Here is a 22,622-nt window from a genome sequence, read left to right as displayed (position 1 = left end):
GTTAGACAGGATGTAAGTTAAGATGATGTGAGAACAAATGTTGTGTGAAGATCAACATGTGTCGGTGTGTGCTGAGGATCTGCTTACCTTCCTTCTGGCTGCCTGCGATGCTCTGCTGCAGGAGAGACTGGCCGTAGAGGGAGGGCAGGGCGGAGGCTGTGTACTGCTGCATCCCTGAGTAGGCCTGGGTCAGAGCGTCCATGGAGCTGGCTGCTGACCCGTTAGCCATGGAGGCCCCCAGACCTCCATTCATGGCCCCCATACCTGTAAAAACACAATCAAGGTCCTGCAATTTAGACACTCACACACAGAAATAAAACATTTTGTGCAGATGTCAAGCATCTAAGCTGCATTTATCAATTTCGACCACTGGGTGGCAGAAAGACAAACATTCCTTGAGATTGTCTTATAATGTTGTCCATTACCTACACATCCAGCACAGATAAATCTCACTTAACGTGGCTTTGAAGTTAGCAACAGTTGTGCATGTGTCCATTTTGTAGTTTTGGCACCACACTAGTAGAAAGGAGATTCTCACCAGTGATGCTGCTGGTGAGAGCGTTAAGGTTGTTGAGGCCCACAGAGGTCCCAGTCAGACCCTGCAGAGTGCCCAGAGAAGCCAAGGTGCTCATGGCAGCGGCACTGGACCCTGCTGTCGAACCTGTTGGTTAGAGACAATAAAGAGGGAGATCTGCGTCACCACAGAGGCCGACACGCTCATGTTCAAAACACTTCATATCGCTTTAGATGGCTGCCATCTTTGCCACAAAATTGTTATGGTTATGAGAGGATTACAGCAATGAGGGGGCAGTTAGAAATCTGTCTCTTAACAAGGAGAGGTCATTACCGCTGCAGCAATATGCTGAACTTGCATGGAGCCAGTGTGTATATATACACAAATTTCAGGGAAAGGGGGCTCTCGTAAAAAATTTTATGTTGGCGATTAACTTCCATAAAAACCAATGAAGAATGGCTGACGACCGCAAATGGTGGATGAGGGACGTTTGCAGAGCAGTTGATGGCTACCATCACAGCAGCAGGAGCACTGACATGTGGATATTTATATCTCAGTGGGTGGGGAATTTTTATTTAGATTCATATTTAAAATGTTAAATGGAAAGATTAGCCTGGTAAAGACACAGGTTATTTACAAACAAGGTCAAGAGCGGAGCGAGCAAAACCAATGTGAACGAGCTAAAACAACTGATCATCAACAGTGTTTAATACTCCATGCACAGCACAGACTACAAATTCAGCATATGTTCGTGTTCAATTACCTGGACTGGCCAGAGCTCCCAGGGCTGCGCTGTTGGACAGGGCGCTGGAGGAAGTGGGGCTGCCAGTGCTCTGAGCCGCAGCCGCAGCAGCAGCTAACGTAGCCAAGTTCTGCAGCTGAAGGGGATTCACACCTACAGAGACGACACAGGAACAGGGGTGATTACCACAGACTTCCAAACGTGTGTTCAGGTTTTCGCAGAGACGCCTTTCCAAAAAACTTTGGGGATGAACCAAATGCAGGATACGTCCTCTCAGTTTAATATGGGCAGTGCGTTTATGGCTGTCGTGAATTTAAAAGTCCTCTCAGCCTTCTCTATGATCAAAGTCTTATCTGCAGTTTCACACTTGTTTTAAGGTTTAGCTTTATTGTTAGACATGAAATTATGCTTTTACACACAAAACCAGCCGCGTTACAGTTGTAAAGCAGAATGGTGTGTGCTATAGTCAGGGATCATTATCCTCACAGATCTATCCCTTTTTTAAATTTGACCAAGTCACAGTAATGGGCTGAGTGTTTGTCTTTAAAGGAGCCGGCCCAGGCCTGAAATAGCACCACTGATAATTAATGTGCCACTGATGTGAAAGAGTAATGTGATTTACAGTACTTAAAGCCATCTGGGGGCAGAGCGCTGAGTCACAAGGTTGACGACATGAAAATATCTGACTCGTTCATGTATGGAGGACGGATAAAGAAGAGTGGATTAGCTCACCTCCTAGCCTCTGGATACTATTGAAATTGCCTTGGTTACTGGTAGATGTGGCCTGCTGGAGCAACTGTTGACAAAAAAGGAAAGAATGGAATCAATAATCAACCGGGGAATGCACAATTAGGTCTTGATGACCAGTATAATTTAATTGTCAGAACAAGACTGATCAATCTGAAAGACACAATATTAAAAACTTGTAGCAGGGACAAGCCAAAAAGTGGATATTACAATTGTTATATTCCAGTATACAATGTTTTTTTTAAGTCATGGACAATGATAGTTTTAAAGTGCATCAACAACTCTGAAACCTTTAACAGCCTCCAAATTCAGACACGGTTATAAACATGACAATGTGTGGAGCGTTTGGACTGGTGGAATAGCAGTTCATCCGTTTTTAAGTGGACACAGACAATAATCTCGACGTCGCCTTGTTTTCCTGACAGAAAAACAAACTGCTCAGCTGCTCATGTTAATGAACATGTTTATGTCACATGTTCACTGGCCTCAAGTCAGAGCAGGCACATGTGAGTCACATGTCTGTGTCCTTCAGCCAGAGCACGGACCGAAGGAGACAAGATGTTCCTACTCTGAGACAAACAGAATCGATTCAGGTCTGAGTGCTCTGTGGTGGAGCCTTTTCATTACTTGCATTGTGCTCCATCACCCTGTTGGTGTATTAACCTGAAATAAGATAATGGTTTTGCTAATTAAAAAAAAATGTGAATATTTTTGGATGGTTTGATGCCTGTGATGTTGTTGTATTATAAAGTCAAAATGGCTGCTGCTTTCCCAGTCAATGCTACCATTTAATAAAATAATACTTTATAAAGATTCAATGTAACACATCTCAGACACTAACGCCTGATATGATCTGTTCAAGCATTAATAAATAAATGAAATATAAATATACTAATAATAATAATAACTACATGTCTAAAGTGTTGTACAGTATGTTATATCGTCAGGTAGTTTGGTGGTATTTTTGCTTTGACCATGATACTGCGTTGACTTCTCACAGTGCAATATTCAGTAACTAACTCTGTGCCATCTGAGTGTTTGTGCAGCTCAGCAGGGCCACAACACTTACAGCCAGGTACTGCGGTGTGAGGGTCCCCAGGCCAGCCAGGTTTCCCCAGGTGGAGGCGCTGTTGAGCTGCTGGATCTGCTGTACTAGCTGCTGCTGCAGGCGCCGCTGCTCCTTATCTCTCTGTGTGTCTGCAAACTTCACCACCAAAGGTGAGGAACAGCCCTGCAGCAGTCAAGAGGTAAGAGATGTTAGACCAGTTCAGAACAACACACAGGAGCCCACAGCGTATTCACCGGTGCAAAGACACAGTCGTTGCAAGGAGTTTCTTAAAGAAATAAAATTAAATTAAAATAAAGGGGGGGCTATCGTCTATGCCTCAGAACAGTTGGTTTTTTTTTTTTGCCTGTTGCGTTCATATCAAAGCTAACACACAGAGGACATCTGCCATGCATAGCTGAGCCAGGCCACATTCCAAAAAGGGGCACAGGACAATGCTGCAGACAGTGAATCGTTTTAGCACTGAGGAGCTGAATCAAGTCCACAGACAAGCAGACGACAGATGGAGACAACACTAAAAAAAAAACAATTAACAAAAAAAGAAAGAAAGAAAAAAAAAACATTCAAACAAGGATATGTCAGCAGACATCGACGAGAAAAATGCATTACAGTACACACAGTCTCGCAAACAGACAGTCACATACTGTTCAGACAGACGCATGGACACGAGGCATGCGGTGCAAAAGTATTTTGAGAGTTGAGAGCCAGACAGGGACCAGGCTGGACAGGGAAAATGGCTTCTGCAGCAGCACCTCCCATGGCAGCTGCAAATTGGGGAGGTTATAATATTTGGGGAGGTGGGGCGGGGGGCGGTATAGGTGGCACCACCACTGGGGCCTGTGTTTAATCTGGTAGGAGGAGTGTTATGTTTGGTCGGGCTCCTAATTAGACTTGGTCTGATGCTTCACTGGGGAGCCTCTGACCTGCTCGCTGTCAAATTATTGCTGCTCCACTTCCACAAAGACTCTACTGGCTACACGAGGACATGGACCCAGTTTTTGAAGAAATCTAATAGGCCGGCTGCTCCGGTCTAGAGTAATTCGTTGTTAACCTCTTGTTTGATAGGGAGGGCTTTTGTCCCTGTGGTCCACAATACAGATTGATTATGGTCGACTGTGATGGCCCAGGCTCCGCAATATTATCAGCATCAATAAATGAGATCCATTTAGTCCAGCCCAAAATTAGAGATGACAGCAATTTTCGTTGTGTCCTGTCGTGTCCTGTTAACTCTGGATACAGCGGCTATGTGCGAGGCAATGCTTCAAGTTTTATTCAATTATTTTGCAGACGACAATGTAATTTTGTAATTAGCAAGAGTGGTTTTGGAAATGACTCATAGTCTGATGAATGAACGCCATCTGCTTGGACAGTTTCTTCATCTTTCCAACACAAGGGGGCAGCAAAATGTAAGAAGGGGAGGGGGGGAGGGAAGGGGGATGAGAAGTAGGTGCTAAGGGGTACAGTACCTCCATAGTCTGAGAGTGATGCATGGTTTTGATTGCATTCTGTGCCATTGCCCTGGTAGCAAATGTGACAAACGCACAGCCTGTAGGGGGGGAACAATAGGAGAGAGGGGGGGAGGGGAGGGGGACAAGAAGAAACAAAACAAGACAAAAGGTTTGGACAACTCGTTATGAACCCCAAATAAACACATTACAGTACAGAGAATGGCAACTCCCAAGCACACAGAACCACCCTCACTGGTTAGCACACGGAGAAAGAACACAACAAGGAGAACAGTAACACGTGTCACATGAGCACAGTGATCGACGGATTAAAATCGCCACCCAAAGAGGCTCGACTATGTGGTGTCATGGTGAAACAGTCAACGTGATTGTATACACATAAAATGCACAAATAAAAACACACTGAAAGGATCTGATTTGATAGAAATATGCAGGTACTGCAAAAGCACCCGAGGACCATGTAGTCCGTTTCAAATTGTGGCTGCCCTGCAGACAATTACTAATAAAGAGAGAATCACAGGGTAGTCGTCTCTGCTATGGGGTTTTATCATGTGTAGCCTACGTCGACACGAGAGCCCTGTGCCGCCTACTGACTGAGGCTTCATGCAGCAGAGAGCTATGGAGGAGATGCGACGGCAGGCTAATTCCAGCCTTTGTGGAGTGTGATGAAGGAGGCGGTAGAGGAGGAGCTGAGCCGAGCTGAGCCGTCCGCCAGCTGAGCCCACGAACACCAGCAGCCAGCGGTTGCCAAGGCAACGGGCCATTGTGCCGGACAGCGAGTGAAGCGGCCCTTCACTGTGAGATGTGGAGGCTGAGTGTCACGGGGACAGGAGGATAGACTATCGACATGGAATGGGTGCCGCCGGGGGTGGATAGCACTTGATTTGGGGGTGGAGGGGGTTGAGATGGAGAAGCGGGGACGGGCCTGTGTAAATACTCGGGGGGTGGGGGGGTGGGGGTGCTCTGCTACGCCGTAGGTGGCTGCTGCCAAGGCCCGGGTGCCTACACCTACCTCTGCTCTGACCATCTGGTCCCCGGAGGATTCGGCACTCTTCGATCTGTCCGAAAGACGAGAACATCATCCTGACCTCGTTCTCGCCGTATTTCTTTGAAACCATTCCGATGAAGAGTTTTCTGTCTTCCACCGCTGCAGAGGGATGGAAAGAGAGAGCTGCTACTCAGTCAGAATCAAACAATTAAAGAGCAATGGAAGCAGCAGTTACATCAAGTGCTAAAACTTGCACCTCCCATTTCTTTCCCTGTTCAACCTCTGGTCGTCATGCTGCCACATCTGCCTCTCACTCAAGGTGCCGGCCTCTTCTACAAATCTCTGAAGCTTTGTTTTCTTTAATGTCTACTTCTCTGCACAGACGACTATATCACCTCTGCTCGAGGTCCTCTGAACCTGGTCTACTCTTCTCCCCTTGGTGTCTTTTAAAGCCCTTAATCCTCCCTGTCCCTGACACTATATAGAATTTATGTATTGCTGCACTGAGCTACTTCCTTCTGAGGCTTCATTTTGGCATTAAATAGAGACAACCATCCCCTCAAAACCTCAAACCCCTATTTGTTTTGGTTACATTTCTCCTCAACAGATCATCCCTAGGCTGTGTTCTACAATCTATTGGTCAGTGTCACCCTGCGTGAAGTAAATCCACTTACCACTTGTTTTCTCACTGTCAGCGGGTTTCATCTGGATAGGATGATGCATCTAGAAAAAAAAAAAGCAGTGAAATGGTTAAAACCACATCTGTAACCCCCCAGTCTTCAGGCATTTCTCTCTGCCTCTTGATTTGTTCTCTCATCATCATCATCCCACATCACCGCTGCCAGAATCAGGAGGAAGCATCTATGAGTTGATGGCAGGGATCAAATTCCCCTCTATCCAATTTCACTCAAGTAAAGACTCGTGATTGAACTTATCGATCCTTCCTGTCGACATCCCATCTTCTATATCATACGCGGAGATGGTTGACAAGTGCAGTTTTTCCAGAATCTGGTTTAATACTTTCTAAACCTTTCATGCATCATCATATCACAAACGAGGTGTGGTAAATGTGTGCTGTGAAAAATCTAATTCGAGTCAACTTCACATCTCTGAGCATGTCGTCATTTCTCAAGCTGTGTCGCGTATGAGGGAGTGGATGCTGAACAACTGCTCGTTTTAAGCGTTTTAGTGAACGTTATCGTCCCGGGCGACTCAAACAACTTCAAGCGAACGTATTTTTAGCACGTTTTACCTGTCATGTGACAAGAAAAAAGAAGAAATGAATCGAGCTGCGAGATGCCCGAGCAGATTGTACTTATGAAAAGCAGTGGGTTTGTTTTTGACAAGCGCTATAGAGAGGCAGACAGATGGCCTGCTCAGTATGGGTACTGGCTAGCGTCACTGACCAAGGAGAGCGAGGCACAGAAGGGAGTGAGAACAGGGAACAGGGAACAGGGAAACAAGCTTTTCCACCGTCATGCAAACCAAACTGAGTTACCTGCGGTCAATGCCAGTAACAGCATGACCAGGAATTGGGATTCGAGAGCTGAGCTGTTGGACCACACTGTATTTGAAATGTCTGGCTGATTGATGGTCCTCCAGAGAAGAGCGCCAGGCCTGTATACTTAGTCTGCTACACTCATTTATCAACCCAGTTCAATATTTACCTGTAACCTCACTGACACCGGCTCCTTTTCCAATAGACTGGGCTATTGATTTAATCGACAGCTGGAGTTGTTTGGTATGGATTTAATTGATTGGAAGGGGGGTAATTTAGAGCGGTGTATGGGCTGGGCAGATTTGTAGAGGTTTAACAAGGAATTGCACTTATTCCAGTTGACTGGGCTTTAATCTGGCTAGATAAATCAGGTGAGGAATTAAGAGACCACACTCACTCTCGCCAGGCTCCATTGTTAAAGAGACTTCAACTCGCCTAGTTTTATACCTTTAACTTAGAGAAATAAAAATGCAGATGTGCATCAATGATTCATGAAGACAAGCATTAATAATTTGTTCCACTTTGTGGCGATCCGATCCTGTGCCTCAGTGAATAACCTGCTGCCTGGTCAAGCATACTTTGCCCGATACCTGGATGAGAGATGAGTGTGTGTGTGTTGGGTCAACTTATCAATTCATGTGTCGAGGTAGAGGGAGTCCTTGGTGTGGTGTTCATGCATAGTGGGGGCTGAGATATTTCTCAGGCCAGACAGGCGTTCAGTGAGCTCAGAGCTCATTATCGGCCAGCACAGAGCTCACAGCCTGCACCGGGGATGTGGAGGGGCTCAAGCAGCTAAAAGCAGTCCATACTGCGCTTACTCACCCCACTTAAGGTCTTTATGTTGTGCAGTGCATTCTGGGCCTCCAGTGCAGCTTTTCTTGTATAAAAAGTTACAAAACAGCATCCTGCAGAGAGAAAAACAGGGACAAACAAAGGGGTGGAGAGAGAGAGAGAAGAGGGAGGGAGAGACAAACAGCATTAGAACAACGCAACGCACAGACACTAAATATCTCCAATGCTGCAGAGCAGGAAAGCAGCTAAATGGATGAAAGCATGTTCTCCACACATCACATCACATGCTAGAAACATGTGACAGGATATTCTTAGCACCAACTGTTAGATGGTGCACAGAGAGCAGAGCATGGTGGAGTAATGAGATAGTTCAGCGCTGTGTTGTGTGACACGGTCGTAGAAATGACGACGGGGTTAGGTAGCTGTCGGGACGCGCTGATGCACAGTTCCACAGGTCAACGCGGCCTGGGCGAGCCGGGACACGGCACCGACAAACACATCAACACATCTCAGAGTGATGGCGCATTGCATAAGAACGCGACCGCACTCAAACATAGATACAGGAGGCACAACAAGAGCACAAAGAGACGAGGGGGGAGCAGGAGTGAGAGCAAGGAGGAGGAATCACGGGGAGGAGAGAGGTGGTGGTGGGGGAGGGGGACCAAGAAAAGAGCGGGGGAGGGAGGAGGAGAGAAAAAAAAAAAAGCCTCTCATCCTTCCGTCCCAGCAGACCGCCAGTGGCGTTCCAGCCTGTCAGTTTCACTGGGCTGGGGAAGTGGAGCACTGCAGCGTCTCTGACCTACATAGTGTGTATTATGCTGTTACTGGAGCTCCCAGGCCGCGGGGAGGGCTGTTGAACTCTAATATGCATCGAGCTGCTCTCTTCTCTCTCGCAACCAGCTGAGTTCTCTCTTTCTCTGCTGCTTAGCCCTGCCTCCGATTTACTGGAGCTAAATAAACCATCCGGAGAGGCGTGATAGTTATCAGATGATTTTTTCATGACCTGCAGTCGACGTGACCTAAAAACAGCTGCAAATCTGATGGCTCCTCAATAAAAGGTCCACGGCAAAGTAAACAAGCAAAATGGAAGTGGGATTACGGCAATTTCAAAGAATAAATCAAACAAAAGCAAGATGGATGACATTAGAAATGAGAGCGCCGTGTATCATCGGCAATGCAAATAAACATATGCCTGATAGCATCGGGCTGTCATCCTTTGATAAAACTGCCCCCCCCCCCATCCACTTCTCCCAGTAGGAGTACGTCGACTGGGAAAGAAAGACGGCGGCGCTTAAATTGAGGGGCGTGGGGGTGCCGCGGCAACAAATTCACCTCTCACAGACTGTGTTAGCGAAAGGCCGCCGTGATCAGGGCAGATTATCTATTAGAATACATTAACATTGCATTAACATGTCAATAGGCCATCACAGCTGACACTCCACATAAAACAGGGGAGGGCTCTACTTAAAAAAAAAAAAAAAAAAAAAAAAAGATGGTGGTGTCGGAGAGACTTTGAACTCTTCCGCCTCCCAATGAACTTCAGTGTTGGTTGTATATTTATGTACACAAACCACATAATAAAGACCCTGGAGACTTTCTGGTATACCGCTGGACACACATCGAATTATTTGGTGATCTTAAGAGGTGTGTACATTTTGTTAAAAAGGCTGATAATGAGGGAGCAGGCTTTTGATGTAGATTAATGCGCCGTCCTGCTGTTTGGTAAAAAATAAAGCCTGTAGCGAGTCCTGAGTGAAGTGAGGAACCTAAAGATCTGAACTAAGAGCTTCTTCATCCCCGTTTGTGTCTTTAAATAACAACAGGTCATAATATAATGATAACAGGTTAAGAGGACTAGTATTTGGCTTGACTGCATACGGTCAAAATGTGTATGTGTAAAAATGAGAGCATAGAAAACCAGTGTGGAACTTATTCAACTTAAATAAACAAATACATTCAGAGAGAGTTACTATATGTCTCTAGATGTCATACTCTAAAATGGCATATTCAGAAAGCCATTGTGGGGGGGTGAAGCTGGCAACTCTACATTATGGAAAGCCGCTATTGTTTGTCCAAAAAGTTTGTAGATTTATTTCTGGGTGCTCTTTTTGCGTTTTATTTTTGAAAAAAGAAAAAGTAGCATCTGGATGGAGACAATTTTTTTCAATTTGACAAGACAACACATATTGTTATCTTTTTCCATCTAAATAAATTACTTCTATGCAACTTGTGTTTGTGTGGATGCTAGCAAGAAGACTGAAAGGGAGGCTGACCATGAGAGAGGAAGGTGTTTCTAAAGTAGTGGCTTGTGGGAGGAAATAAATAAGGATAAACTGCGTTCAGTGGGTAAAAACCACCCCGCGAAACATGCAGCCAAGCGACACTTTCTCTCAGACAGCCCCCTCCAACAATTTCACAGACTCGATCAGTGGAACAGGGGCTGATAAGGGCCAAATCGTACCAGTGGTTCTGGACACACCTCAAAACATTATGAGCGATGGTTGGCCACAGACCGTCGATGACAGCGAGTCGGCTTGGTATGTGTCAGGGTCGTGAAACCACCGTCCAGCATCAGGCGTGGTACCACTACCACCATATTTAAACCCAAGAGTGGATTAGTGGCCTTAGCCATACTGAGTCATCCAACCATCAAGGGAATTGAAATCTGGCTGGTGTTGTAAACCCAGGACAGTTACATAAGGGAAACTGTCGTTTACTTTATTCACCTGCAGTTAGTTACGGGAGACTGAGCTCTTCCAGTGGCAGCTCTCTGCAGACAGCAGGCTTCCACTTCACAGTCTCCCCTAATTGCAACCTAAAGTGAATCGCTCATCTCGAGCACCATATCTAAGTGAGCGCATTGATGGATGTCTTAATGGAAAATTACAGTCGAGCAACACTTCCTTCATACAATGCTGCTTTTAAACCAGTAAAGCAAAGTGAAAAGAAAAAAAAAACATTTCTATAATGCAGCGTTATGAAAAAAAATAAAATGTAACCCTGACGTAAAAGACTATTGAATCATCTCATATCTGAGCACGAATAGAGGTGTATTGTGTGTACAGCCAAGTAATGCCGTGCATTTCCTAAGGGGGTTTTGCTGAAATGTGATGGTAGATGATGTGGCACTATGGTCCCTCACTCTAAAAGCCAGGAAAATTTCTACATATCTGGCCACACAGGATTTATTATTATTATTTCATATCAACTGATTAATTAACTCCAAATCAAGGTAAAAACATTCAACAACCTCTGTGTAATTAATTATCATTCAATACGTGAAGATGAATACCTTTGCTTTGAGGGGGATTCTGGGTGCGATCACGGAGGATGTTGATCTGGTGCACAGCTCCAAAGGGCTCAAAAAGCTCTTTTAGTTCCGTTTCTGACCAGGAGCGCGGGATCTGTCCCACAAACATCTTGATGGAGTCTGGGTCTGGTTGGTCCAAATGCTCCAGCGACCCATTCATTTTGCTGCCGTTGCTAAGACAAAAAAAGAAGGAAAAAAAATCTTAATAATATTCAAGGATTTACACAAAAAGCATTTCTTTTTTTTTCTTTTTTTTTTTAAGCCAAGTTTCAATTGGTGGCCTTGATTTACGGTAAGCTCGCTGAAGACAAACAAGAAATTCAGGCACCAGGATGACAAAAACACATTTCTTTGAATTTAGTGTCCAATATCTAAACTAAACCAGCGGTCAGCAGCAGGCTAAATGAAAAACACAACGTGCTGGTATAATTTCTGTCGTTTTGGCAGAAAAGACAGGTCTTAAAAATGTCTAACACATGACGAGCAGTATTTACAATTAGGAAAGATCCACTGGTATGCTCGAACACACGTCACCAATCCTTGGAATAAAATGAAATAATGAAATTCAACTGCAGGAACGCAGTGTTTTGACAAAACTGAAGACAAGTGCTGCATTGCATCATGTTTTTTTTTTTTTTAAGGTGCACCGGTTTCTGTAAAGCTTGTGTTCAAATCTAATGCAAACTTTAAGAGTCACACAGTTAGCCTTGGGCACTTCTGTGCAAGGGGAAGTAGTCTGGTAAGACAAGGTACTTTTCCATTCCAGGTCACAATAATGATGCAACAAATGGCTCCAGCAGTTCTGATCAATGTACACTACACCACGTCTGCCATCCACCATCAAATAGTTTGTAAGTGCTCCTCAAAATTATTTTCAGACAGATTTGCAGTGTGTTTGCACAACAGCTTATACAAAGTAATAAAACATGTAGTCTGGAAGGCAGTTTTACAACCACTATAAAGCAACTGGAATTATTTGTGCAGTTGGGGTTTTAGCAATAGACTCAGTTAAAAATGATATAATTCAACCAACAATTTAAACTACCACATATAGTAAGTCATATTGAACAAGGGGTGTAATTAAAGAACACAAAGTAGTAGATAGTGAAACAAGATACGGTTTACAATACTGGAACGCTCCGAGTGGCAGTCAACAACATACTCAGCAACAATGTGGGTGATTGGGGGTTGCAGGCTAATGATGGTCATGAGTGAAATAATAAATCATGCCCTTTTCCTTGGAGGCAAGAGAATCAATACCAGTGTACCTACAACTATAGCTCCATTGTCTCACTCACACAAAATCGAGCACAAACATTTTCTGATGACAGTAGAGGCTCTGGAGGCCTCAACAATGGCCACCCACTGCTACTGAGGGAGAGAGATCATGTTAAACACAAAGCATCACTCCCAGCGCACACACACACACACACACACACTTCAGTATCGAGTATCAAGCTTAAAGCAGAATTGCATAAGTGAGACCGACAAAAAGATAACTTTAAAACAGACCTTTGGACGCGAGCCATCCATCTCTTACAAATTGAGCCGAGCCGTTCCGCGGAAACACCAAACTCCTTGAGGGACTTAAATGACATGCTAACAATTCACACTTCAGCTCTCGCTCTTATCAAATCCCTCTCCACACTGAGTAGGAACCGTTTTTTTTTGTTTTGTTTCCTGAAGGTTGTCAATATATTTAAATGACGTATAAACGGATAAAAAAAAAAGTACTACTGACACAAAAGCGACTACACCAAGAGAAAATAAATAAATAAAAAAGTTGCCCCCCCTCCCAGCAGCTCCAACAGCCGCACGAAAAACAGCACTGCAGAGCTCTAAACCTCCAAGAATCACTGGTTAGCAGACAGAGATTTTGCAGTGCATCTCCTCCTCAGGCGCTTTGGCGATGGTACAGAGAGTAACCTACAGCTTCTTCACCACAGCAGGGGAACAATCACATATTGTTCCCCCATGCTGGAGAACACTATTCACCGTTCCTCTACAGCACAATGGGCCAAGTCAGAGGGATGCTTTGGAACACGTCGGAGGCTACGTCTGCTAAGGCCACAGCGCTGGTGTGTGTGAAACCATTTATCCAGTTCTGCCAGTGACACTGCGACGCCATTTTGCTGAGGGCCCTTTGATGAAATCTCGCTGTAAAAAAAACGACAAAACCTCACTTGAAAAACTGGATTTGTGTCACGGCAGCACAAAAACACGAACGCTTTAAATAAACTCCCTTTAACATTCATTCAGCTCCTAAGCCCCCTGCAGCTGTGGATTGTCTCTTCGGTTGGAGAGACGGTTAGAAAGAATGTCGCTGCAATAATACATCATTTGGTTTCGCTGTCTACTCACAAAAAATGTACTTTACTACATGAAATTGATAAAAAGTAATTGTTTCTAATACACAGAATGATATATAGTACAGCGAACAAGTATACAACCACATAAGAGCAAGTATTGATCAGCAAACAGTTAAAAAAAAATTAAAAAGGAAATTATTACTCCTGGATATGACGTGTTTGAACATTTCATCTAGCTCTCGGCAAGAAACCAATGAAGGCCAAGCAATTAGCTATAACTAGCCCTGATAGCTTAGCCACCATAAAGGTGACAGCTGCCGACAAGGATCAGTGTCTGCCAGTAGTATCAGTTTTAAGTGTCACTTGCTGATATAAACTAGTATCTATCAGTGTAACTGGAGCATCAAGCCATTTAAGCAGCATAATGTTATGTCAATACAGAAATGGCGTTACGCCAATGCTAAAGGTGCGGACAACAGTTTCCATGAATGAGTGAAAACTCAATGGGCATTTTATTCAGTACAGACATGTGGCTGTTGGTACTTTAAATGTTTTTTTGTTTTGTTTTTTTAAATTGAAGCTCCAGAAAATTGCTTTTCATTCACCTCACACACACACACAAGTGCACAATGTTGGCACGTTATCGCCAAGAGTACTGACTCAAAAATACTACGGCTGATTGTGCCAATACTCCCCGGCTCCCCGGCTCTGCTCCCTCCACCACCAGACCAAGAGCTCGCAGACAGGAGTGATGAAGTCTTTTGCTGAGCTCCAACAAACGGCCCCGTGATGTGGCAGCTCATCGCGCTCCAAGACGCCCTGCAGCAGCTGACGAGTCATTCCGAGCCAGAGCCTCGACAGTTGCATGCTTGCTGCTGCACCGCCCATAAAAACAGGTGATTTATCTGGACCATGTGTCCTGTTGGTGAGCTCTGACCGTGCAAGTATGCCAGCGACACCTTTGCTGTGCCCGTAATAGAAAGCCAGCCAATTGGCCTGCTAATGTACACAATTTTTGAAAGCTCAGCATTGTGCGTTTGGATGATACTCATCCTTAAACCTCCGGGGGTCACATGCACAGCATGTCACATGATTTTTGTTTTGTGACCACTGCAAAACTATTTCTTGACCCTTCCTGCTATTTCTGGTCACTTCTATTTTTTTTTTCAAAAGTGCCTGCTGTCACTGTAGTTTTATATTTACTGTTTTATTCAAAAACAATCTTGTTGGGGCAACGCAGCACAAAGTGCTGAGTCGGTTCCTGTTTTGAGTAATAGATTAAAACTTGCTACTGTGCTTTGAACTGTTTTGGCAACCAGCACCACACTGCCGCCATGCTTTATTGTCGATAAAAAAAAAAGAAGTCAAAGTTCACATGGCCACACGTAATGCTTCGGAGAAAAGAGGAAAAATCTGTCAACTGAAACAGCTGTTTGCGACATTAAATGTTTCTTCTTTCAGGAACCAGTGGCCTACTAAGCTGATTCGACAGGACACAGAACGCCTCTAAAGCCTTGGTAATATCTTGACATCTGTCAAGCAGAACATAAAGGCTCTCTCTTCCAACTCCATCTATTTTATCAACACAAAGAGGCAGAATATTCTTTGACAGGTTGAACGCGGTTTCACAGGCTTAGAATAAAAATATCCTCATGACAGGATTGAAGTCGCAAACTGGCCACAGGAAACAGCGACAGGATTTACAGAGTGTTTGCTATCGGACACTTCATCAAGAATCACTCACAATCCGTGACCCGGGTTAGAGAAAACAAATGACGACTTTGGCTTGCCGTCAGAAACAGGAGGGCTATCTCTGCCTTATTTGATTTCCATACCAAGTGGCCGGGCCTAATCAGCACACTGTGATTCTGATGAGAGGATATTAAGATATTTTCCTCCTGGCGTTAACTCCAGTGCAGCTCAATGTGGCTTGATTTCATTGTTGCATTTCCCCTGATGAAGACAGACGTGTTCAATCAGCCTCTGAATGGGCTGCATGTTAACAGACGGCCGGCATCTGATGACAAGGCCCGCCCCATTAGCCCCATAATCACACCAAGTGTCCCTGGTGATTATGGATGACGTTGCCAAAGTAAAGCTTGTGTGAACTAACAGTGAAACATTCGACCAAACAAAACCGTGCTCTCCCCTCTGCCGGCGTCAGGTGGAGCTCAGAGAGCAGCCGCTTCGCCTTCAGAGACATTTCCTCACTAAAAGCAGCAATTACTCTTGATTACCTTGACAAGAGTGTGCCTACTGCGCCGACTTACTCGGTCACCCATTATCTAACCTGTGATAGGCAACGTAACACCTCTAATATGAAACATGCAACTTTTCGCTCTCTTCATTATATGGCCCAAATGCGACAAATTCCTCAATAGCTGTGTTCAAAAACACTTACTTCATTTAATCACTAAGGTGAGCAGTGAAATGAGACTAGAGACACTATTTAAACATCGTCATCTTGTGTCATCACTAATTTCCACCTCTGATGACAGAGGAGGATCATTCAATGACACAAAATTATTTAATTTGTGGAAAAAAAGCTATCCAGCCTTTATTGTTTTGTTTTTGCCTTCAAAAGTGATTGAGGTACGTGTAAGTAATTAAGGGTCTACATTTTTCTGGGGAAACCAGTTTTTACCTCCTCCTCGTGTTCCAAGGCTGGGTCCTCTTTGATTGTCATGCATGTGGTTGCTTTGCTATGTGCAATGCTAATTTCCTTGATGGGGATCACTAGTGTGTTTGCTATTCAAAAAAGGCAGCTGCTGTACTATATTCACACCCACTGGATACGCTGCTCGTTTAGGTGATGGCTGGTGTTTGGGCGGAGCACACAAGAAGCAGGAGAGAAACATCATCAACGTGCCCACTCACTGAATTCTCCAGAAAATGACCTGCTCTATTCACGCATGGGCCAAATTGGACATTACATAACCTGTATACTAGGGAGCAGGCAGGGTCAAGTCCATTCAATGTCCACTTCACCCTGTTGAGACGTTGGTGTTCACTCGTACAGCTCCATCGGGTATAGTCAGAAAGTTGGGACCCTGATGAGGGCCAGACAGACAAAAACACAACATTTCCTCTCACTGATCTTACTCTGTCATAAAGATAACCCATCAGTTTTTCTGAGCACAGTGGGAAGTCGATATGCAAACTTTCAGATGTATCAAATCAGATATATCTGCACCATGGGACAGTCAACAAGCCACAGATGGCTAATTTATTTCTAAGGCTGAAACTCAGAATTTAATAATTTCCTTGTTAAGTTCTCAACAGTTCAAGGTGATGTGTTCAATTGGTTTGTTTTAAATGTTAGTCACAAAAACTGATAACACTTCTTCAAAGGAGACATCAAATCTCACATTTGAGAAACTGGGATCTAAAATTATCAAAAAATCAATGATCAAAGCTGCCGTTTGATTTACTGTCAGATGTCGAATTCTTACAGTTCAACAATTCAAGACTTTCATAAAATGGTGGACAATAAACATAATGCACTACATACTAAATATGCGAGTTTGCAGTGCTGATTTCTGCAGTGCAAAGAAGCTTTCTCCTCCATAAAACAAACGTCAATCCAAAATTGGTTCTCTTGTTGTCACGTCCTCCAAATCCAATCCATTACTGCTACTCTTGACTTGTCTACTGAACTGCTTTTTTTCAACCAATCAGCTGATTCCACTTCATGTGGACTGCAGGCACAGATCTCAAGCTCTCAAGCATACAGACCTAGACAATGAGTAATCTTGAAAACACTATGCTAATTGAAACCCAATTTTTGAATCATAAGCTCAGTTCTTTTGCTGCTACAACATAACTTTAGCGTAGACTTTGGTTAATATCTTAACGGCCAGGCAGCACTGACAATTTTATAGACACGGTGTATGAGTTAGTCTTATGCAACCCTGGCCCACAATATCTTTTGTTTGCAGAAGAATTTGCTCAACCTTCGACCACACAACCCCACATGGAGATAGGGGGCTCGATTATGAGCTTTCCAAGGCTATGTGCATCTAGCTCCAGAGCAGCCAGTCTTGTAATTATTGATGCACCATGCTAGCAGCAGGAGCTGAAGAACAGGTGACAGGCTCGATCACAGCCCTCCTACTCTTGGTCTTCAACATCTGGCCGCATGGCACTCTCCCACCGCTACCCTCACAGCGAAGGAAGTGAACAGAACAGCTGGCCTGAGCAGCTGCAGACCCTGTGCCAAGATCCTACACTTCGCACAGATCAACAGCTTCCTGGCCACAACAAAAGGGATCGCCCTGACGCTTAGCTTACTGACATAGCACTATGGGCTGTGCTGGCTGCCAAAGGATCACGCTTAAGCCCTGATAGTCACTCTCACTGTCAACAATCAGAGGGATAAATCAATCAAATACAGCTGGGGCAAGATCTGATCGCCACCTCACTGTTGGCACAGATGAGATCATCTTCAGAAATACCCATCAAAATGTGTGAAATATTATAAAAAGGTATATTTTTTCAAGAAAATGATTCAGTGTTAAATCTCTATGTTTTTACTTTGCCACAGTTAAAGCTACAATTGCTGTTCCGTAAAGTGAATTAACTGGCAAATCAAAATGCAATTGTTCCTCTTTAAAATAGATTACTTGTAAAGGTTTTTGGTCCTGCCTTATCACAAAGTGAATGATTTAGGGTTTTACATTGTTCAAATAAGACACCTGGTGTATTCTGCCCTCAGAAATGGGTTTTTTTTCGCTTTGTTTTTAGTTTTCACAGACCAAACTACTGAGAAAATAAGGTAGGCTAAATCAATTATGCAAATTACCTACGATGAATCGATCATAGTGTAACAAGATGAATGGTAAAGTGACTAAAACAAAGCTCAATAACTGACTTTACAGCCATAATACGAACCTGACTGACCCAGTTTAACGTTATAGAACTGTGAAATACAAAAGACCATCACATCAAAGGGCCAAGGTCCGTTTCGTTACAACATAAAGATAGCATTCCCGAAAGAAAAAACCTCCACTAACATTTAAATATTAAACAGTGTTGTAAAAGGCAGGCGGTGGGTTTGTCAAACGGGATTAAGGTGAAGTTATGTCGAGAGGACAGGAGCTGTTACACGGACCTCTGTGCTCGGTCCTTTTCTCTCTTGTTTACATGCCCTGTCACAAGATTTCCATTAATGGCTCAATAATGTAGGAAACCACGTGTTTAGTGCCGTTAAGTAAGCACACTCAACATGGAGGAGGAGGGGGCTCGAGCTAGCGCCGTTAGCTCAGCTAGCTCAGACAGCCCGTGTGCCGCCTACAAACAAGCTTCACCGAAGCTGCTCACTTTTACCCGACAACAACCCGACAAAGAGCGTCGGCAACACAACGCACAATAAGCAAACTTTAGGCCAACTCCGTGTGATAACTCTACCCCCAGCCACTTCCCTTTCTGCTCGCTAATTATCGATCGATTTAACACCTACCGTTTGCACCGACGTAAACTTGTCCACTTGTGAATAACTAACAAAAAGCCCAGCACACAATGAGGCACTGTGTTTGGATAAGCACAAACGACACACACCAGACTGTTGTGTTGTGTTTCAAAAGACAAATCGATGCCGTTTTTTCAGAGCCGATACCGAAACGTGTGATCTCCGGAAGCACATGTCACTTGACTGTTGTAGCGCCGAGCAAACTGCGTTTTTCCTCCAGTCACTGCGAGCAGGACGAGTTAGCTAAGGCGGTGTGGGGCTTGGCCGCTGCCAGGAGTTGTGTTGTATTTACTTAGCCGACTTGTGATGTGGTTAAACTCGTTATGGTTAAAGTTGGACAAACTACTTAAACTCCAGGTGAGGGCGCGCACCGTGTCATTAGCAGCGTTAGCATCCCGGTAAGCTAACGACGCTAGCCAACTCCCAACTCGCCCTGAACTGAGCGTCTCCCTCTTGTGTTTTTACCTTCCTCTCCCTCTTTCTCTCTAAAAAGCACATAATAAACGTTTAGTTTTCCGAGCAGGACGCAGCACAAGTCGATAGTTGGGGTTACTTACATTGTGTCGCTCGAAGTCATTAACCGACTTTCCGTCAGAGGGTGGAAATCTAGGTTGAACGCCGAAGTCATGCTCAAAACAGCGTCTGTCTAACAATGAAGAGGCAGCGACGTCCGCTCACTCACAAGAGGCTCAACTCCTGCGAGACGGCGAGAAGACGGAGCAGAACAGGTGCAGGGAGGGGGCGTCTTCTTCAAAACTGCATGAGAGAGCGAGAGGGAAAGGGGGGCACCGGTGTCCGCCTTATTCCGTCCTCCTAATTTCGCTCTCGTCCCCGACTGAAATAAATTCAGGCAAGCCGCTGTCACACTGCACACCGAGCTGCAGCAAACCAGAGGCGTGGCCTCTTCAACAAAAGTCTGAAGCCATGCTGCCTACTGCTGCTGCTGCTGCTGCTCAGCGAGCCTCACTGTGCTGCCTTCTCCCCATGGTAAATTATTGTAATGTCCCAATAGAGACTTTGCTGACCTATTTGTAGATTATGATGTTTTGATCTGCTGGAGCATCACCATGGTATTCATCAAAAATGCACGTCAGAAGAATGAATCCAGTCCAGTCTTACTGTGAAGGTGGGCTAGTTCATGGATGAATCTGATATGTAATTATTTTCATTAGAGGGACATTTATAGTGTTTAAATATAGTCCCCAGGTCATTACCATCATGATTGATTGTGCCACTCCTGTTTACATATTTTCCATAGGAATCTAAATTAGCCACCTGTCCTTTTTTTATTGGGTTAGGCTAATGAATAACATCATTACCAGCTTGTCTGTTCTCTTGCATTGAAGATAGGTGAATGAATCCCTTCCAGCCGAAAGTAGAATTGTTAAAATCCAGTTTTTCTTGCTGTCTTCACTTTTGCTTTTCCCCAAGGTCATAGGTCATGTTCCCCTTTGTGCTGGCCTGTTGTTCCCCTGGGGGAGGGGGAGCCTATCTTTCTTTTGTTGTGCTGGACTTGCAGGGCGAGGCCTCTACACTTGGGGGGGAAAGGTAGGAGGGGTCGTTGTCAAGTACTGGCCGGGCGGGGGCACCCAGCCTAATTATCAAACCATTCATTATTGCTCCAGCAGCTGCACAATCCAAAAATATTATTCATAGCGCGTGTTAAGAAACATCCCATTTATGAAATCCGACTTAATCCTTGTATCCATAGCAATTTCAAGGCAACCTGGCATCAGTGCAGAGTGTGCTCTATTAAACGGCGCCTAAAAGAGGTTTGTATGCATAATGTAATATGCGACCTATTTTGTCATACATGCAGACAAGCCCCACTATACAACATGCATTACCATTAAGCTTGAGGGCCTGCTATAAAAAGGTAGTGTAAACCTCTCTGGAGAATCAGGTTTCATTAAGATGGAGGAAAAATACAATAATGTCATCCCATCTGCAGCATCCACATATTTCCTTTGACTCAATTAGATCTCCGGGGATCATATTGAATAGATTTGTCATAAAAGAAGCAGTATTCTTGTAAAAAGCAGCGCTGTTTCCCTTGTGGGTATGTACAATACATACAATACATAGAGAACAGTTTTCTGTGCGGTACATAATGCCATCATAACAGTTTATTTCTACCATCTGGCATGAATCGCCTTCTCTTTTCTTTAGGGATGTTTATTGGACTGGATTGCAGAGGCCATTGCCTAGTTGCTGGCACCTTCTAATACTAGCCTCCTGTTCTTAATCTGAGATTATTACTACTGTAATCCTATCATAATCCACCACACGTACCATGCTTTTGTTGTTTACATCAAATGTTTTCCCCTCATGCAGTGGAACTGGATTCCCATGGGTCACCCATCACTGTCCACCGTTTAAATTTACACCCTTTCATGACAAACTGCACTAATATAAATAGCCCAGCTTCCAACTAAAATGGGACGCGTCGTGTCTCTTCGCACACGCCATCATGAACTTGAAGGCACTTTTTTCTTTTTCTCTGCCTTTCCTGAAAGTGATTGCAGAATGGCGACCAACTAAAAATGGAGAGACAGAATTTCATCAGCCTTCTAGAGGAAATCTACTGTGTCAAGATGAACCAAGCACACGTGATAAGACCATCTTATCAATGTCCAGTTCCCCTACGTTCATGCAAATACCACAGTGGGCAGAAATGTGTCTTGTTGTTCTTCTAAAGATAATTGCTGTCTTTTGTGAGGAAGTACAGTAGGGCCTGGGATGGTTTCAGTAGATATGTAATCACTCAGCTTTGTGTTCTTTAGTCAGCTGTGCAATACAGAGACAAGTACCTGCATCACAGACACACTCATCTTGCTTTCATTATTTATAGTATATGCAAGTGTGTGAGCCCTTGTGGAACTTCAAATAGAGGAGGGTGGAACATTTAATGATAATGATACAAAGCTATTGATCCAATTACATTATAGGCATTTAAAACTGCATCACTACTTCCTGGGTGTATTATCTGAATGCTGCACGGATGGGGTGGATTTGAACAGCCAAATGTATGCGACTCAGATACATGGTTTCTGGGTTCCTGTGGGGAAAAAATGTAGTGACACCAGGAGAACAGTACCATGCGCACAGCCATAATCACAGCAGGAAGAACGCCTCAACTGGAAACAATACATCCTATGACAATATCCAGCCCAGACAAAGAGGCAGTCCAAATACGGGCTGCTCCACAAAAGCTAGCCCAGATCTGAATGAGGGGCCAACCCCAACGTACCTCATAGGCAGGTCTTCATTCCTGACAGAGATCCCGGCCGCAGAGGGGGGACAGCGCATGCTGTTGGCATACAAACTCTGCACCAGGGCCAGCTCAGAAGAGTGTTCCAACATCGGTGCTCTGGAAAAATCCACCCGGTGTAATGGACACTTTCTTCTCTTTCCCTCTTTCCTCTATGTGTTTCTCTCCCTTTCTCTGTCTCCCGCCCACTCCTTCTCCTCGGTTTAGTGCAGCAGAGCGGCGCCCACCCCCTTTGCTGACTGGCGTGGCTGAAATAATCCTCTCTGACAGCTCATCATGCGCTAATGCATTGTGCTGCCTGCGGCAGCCCAGTTTGCAGGCTGTAAAGCTGTGGCCACAGTAGCACTCCTGCACTAATTGACACCCATATTAGGAAAACTTCAGGAAATTGGACATGGATGATTTATTCCCACTGTCAGATTGGGGGGAAAATAGAAGAAGCAACGACACAG

General features: G+C 44.4%; 1 protein-coding gene across 9 annotated transcripts in view; it reads right to left on the bottom strand.

Annotated features, from left to right (window-relative positions):
• LOC310987664 (CUGBP Elav-like family member 2) overlaps positions 1-22,272 on the bottom strand; it is a 28,799-nt gene extending 6,527 nt beyond the window's left edge. For 2 of the 9 annotated variants that reach the window (XM_083974024.1, XM_083974025.1), the window contains exons 1-11: positions 22,150-22,272; positions 11,106-11,296; positions 7,844-7,926; positions 6,198-6,246; positions 5,548-5,706; positions 4,536-4,615; positions 3,073-3,234; positions 1,989-2,052; positions 1,278-1,409; positions 539-661; positions 88-264 (exon numbers count right to left, since the gene is read on the bottom strand). In XM_083974024.1, the coding sequence (XP_083830150.1) occupies positions 88-264; positions 539-661; positions 1,278-1,409; positions 1,989-2,052; positions 3,073-3,234; positions 4,536-4,615; positions 5,548-5,706; positions 6,198-6,246; positions 7,844-7,926; positions 11,106-11,296; positions 22,150-22,262 (1,333 nt within the window). In that variant the 5' untranslated portion in view covers positions 22,263-22,272. Of the gene's footprint in view, positions 1-87; positions 265-538; positions 662-1,277; positions 1,410-1,988; positions 2,053-3,072; positions 3,235-4,535; positions 4,616-5,547; positions 5,707-6,197; positions 6,247-7,843; positions 7,927-11,105; positions 11,297-18,444; positions 18,556-19,456; positions 19,748-22,149 lie in introns of those variants that run through there. The other 7 variants (XM_083974026.1, XM_083974027.1, XM_083974028.1 and 4 more) reach the window with 6 other exon arrangements.
• Positions 22,273-22,622: the final 350 nt, after the last annotated feature.

This window comes from Trachurus trachurus, assembly GCF_905171665.1.
Source record: "Trachurus trachurus genome assembly, chromosome: 6".
Lineage (NCBI taxonomy): Eukaryota > Metazoa > Chordata > Actinopteri > Carangiformes > Carangidae > Trachurus > Trachurus trachurus.
This window is presented reverse-complemented; position numbering and strand designations above follow the sequence as displayed.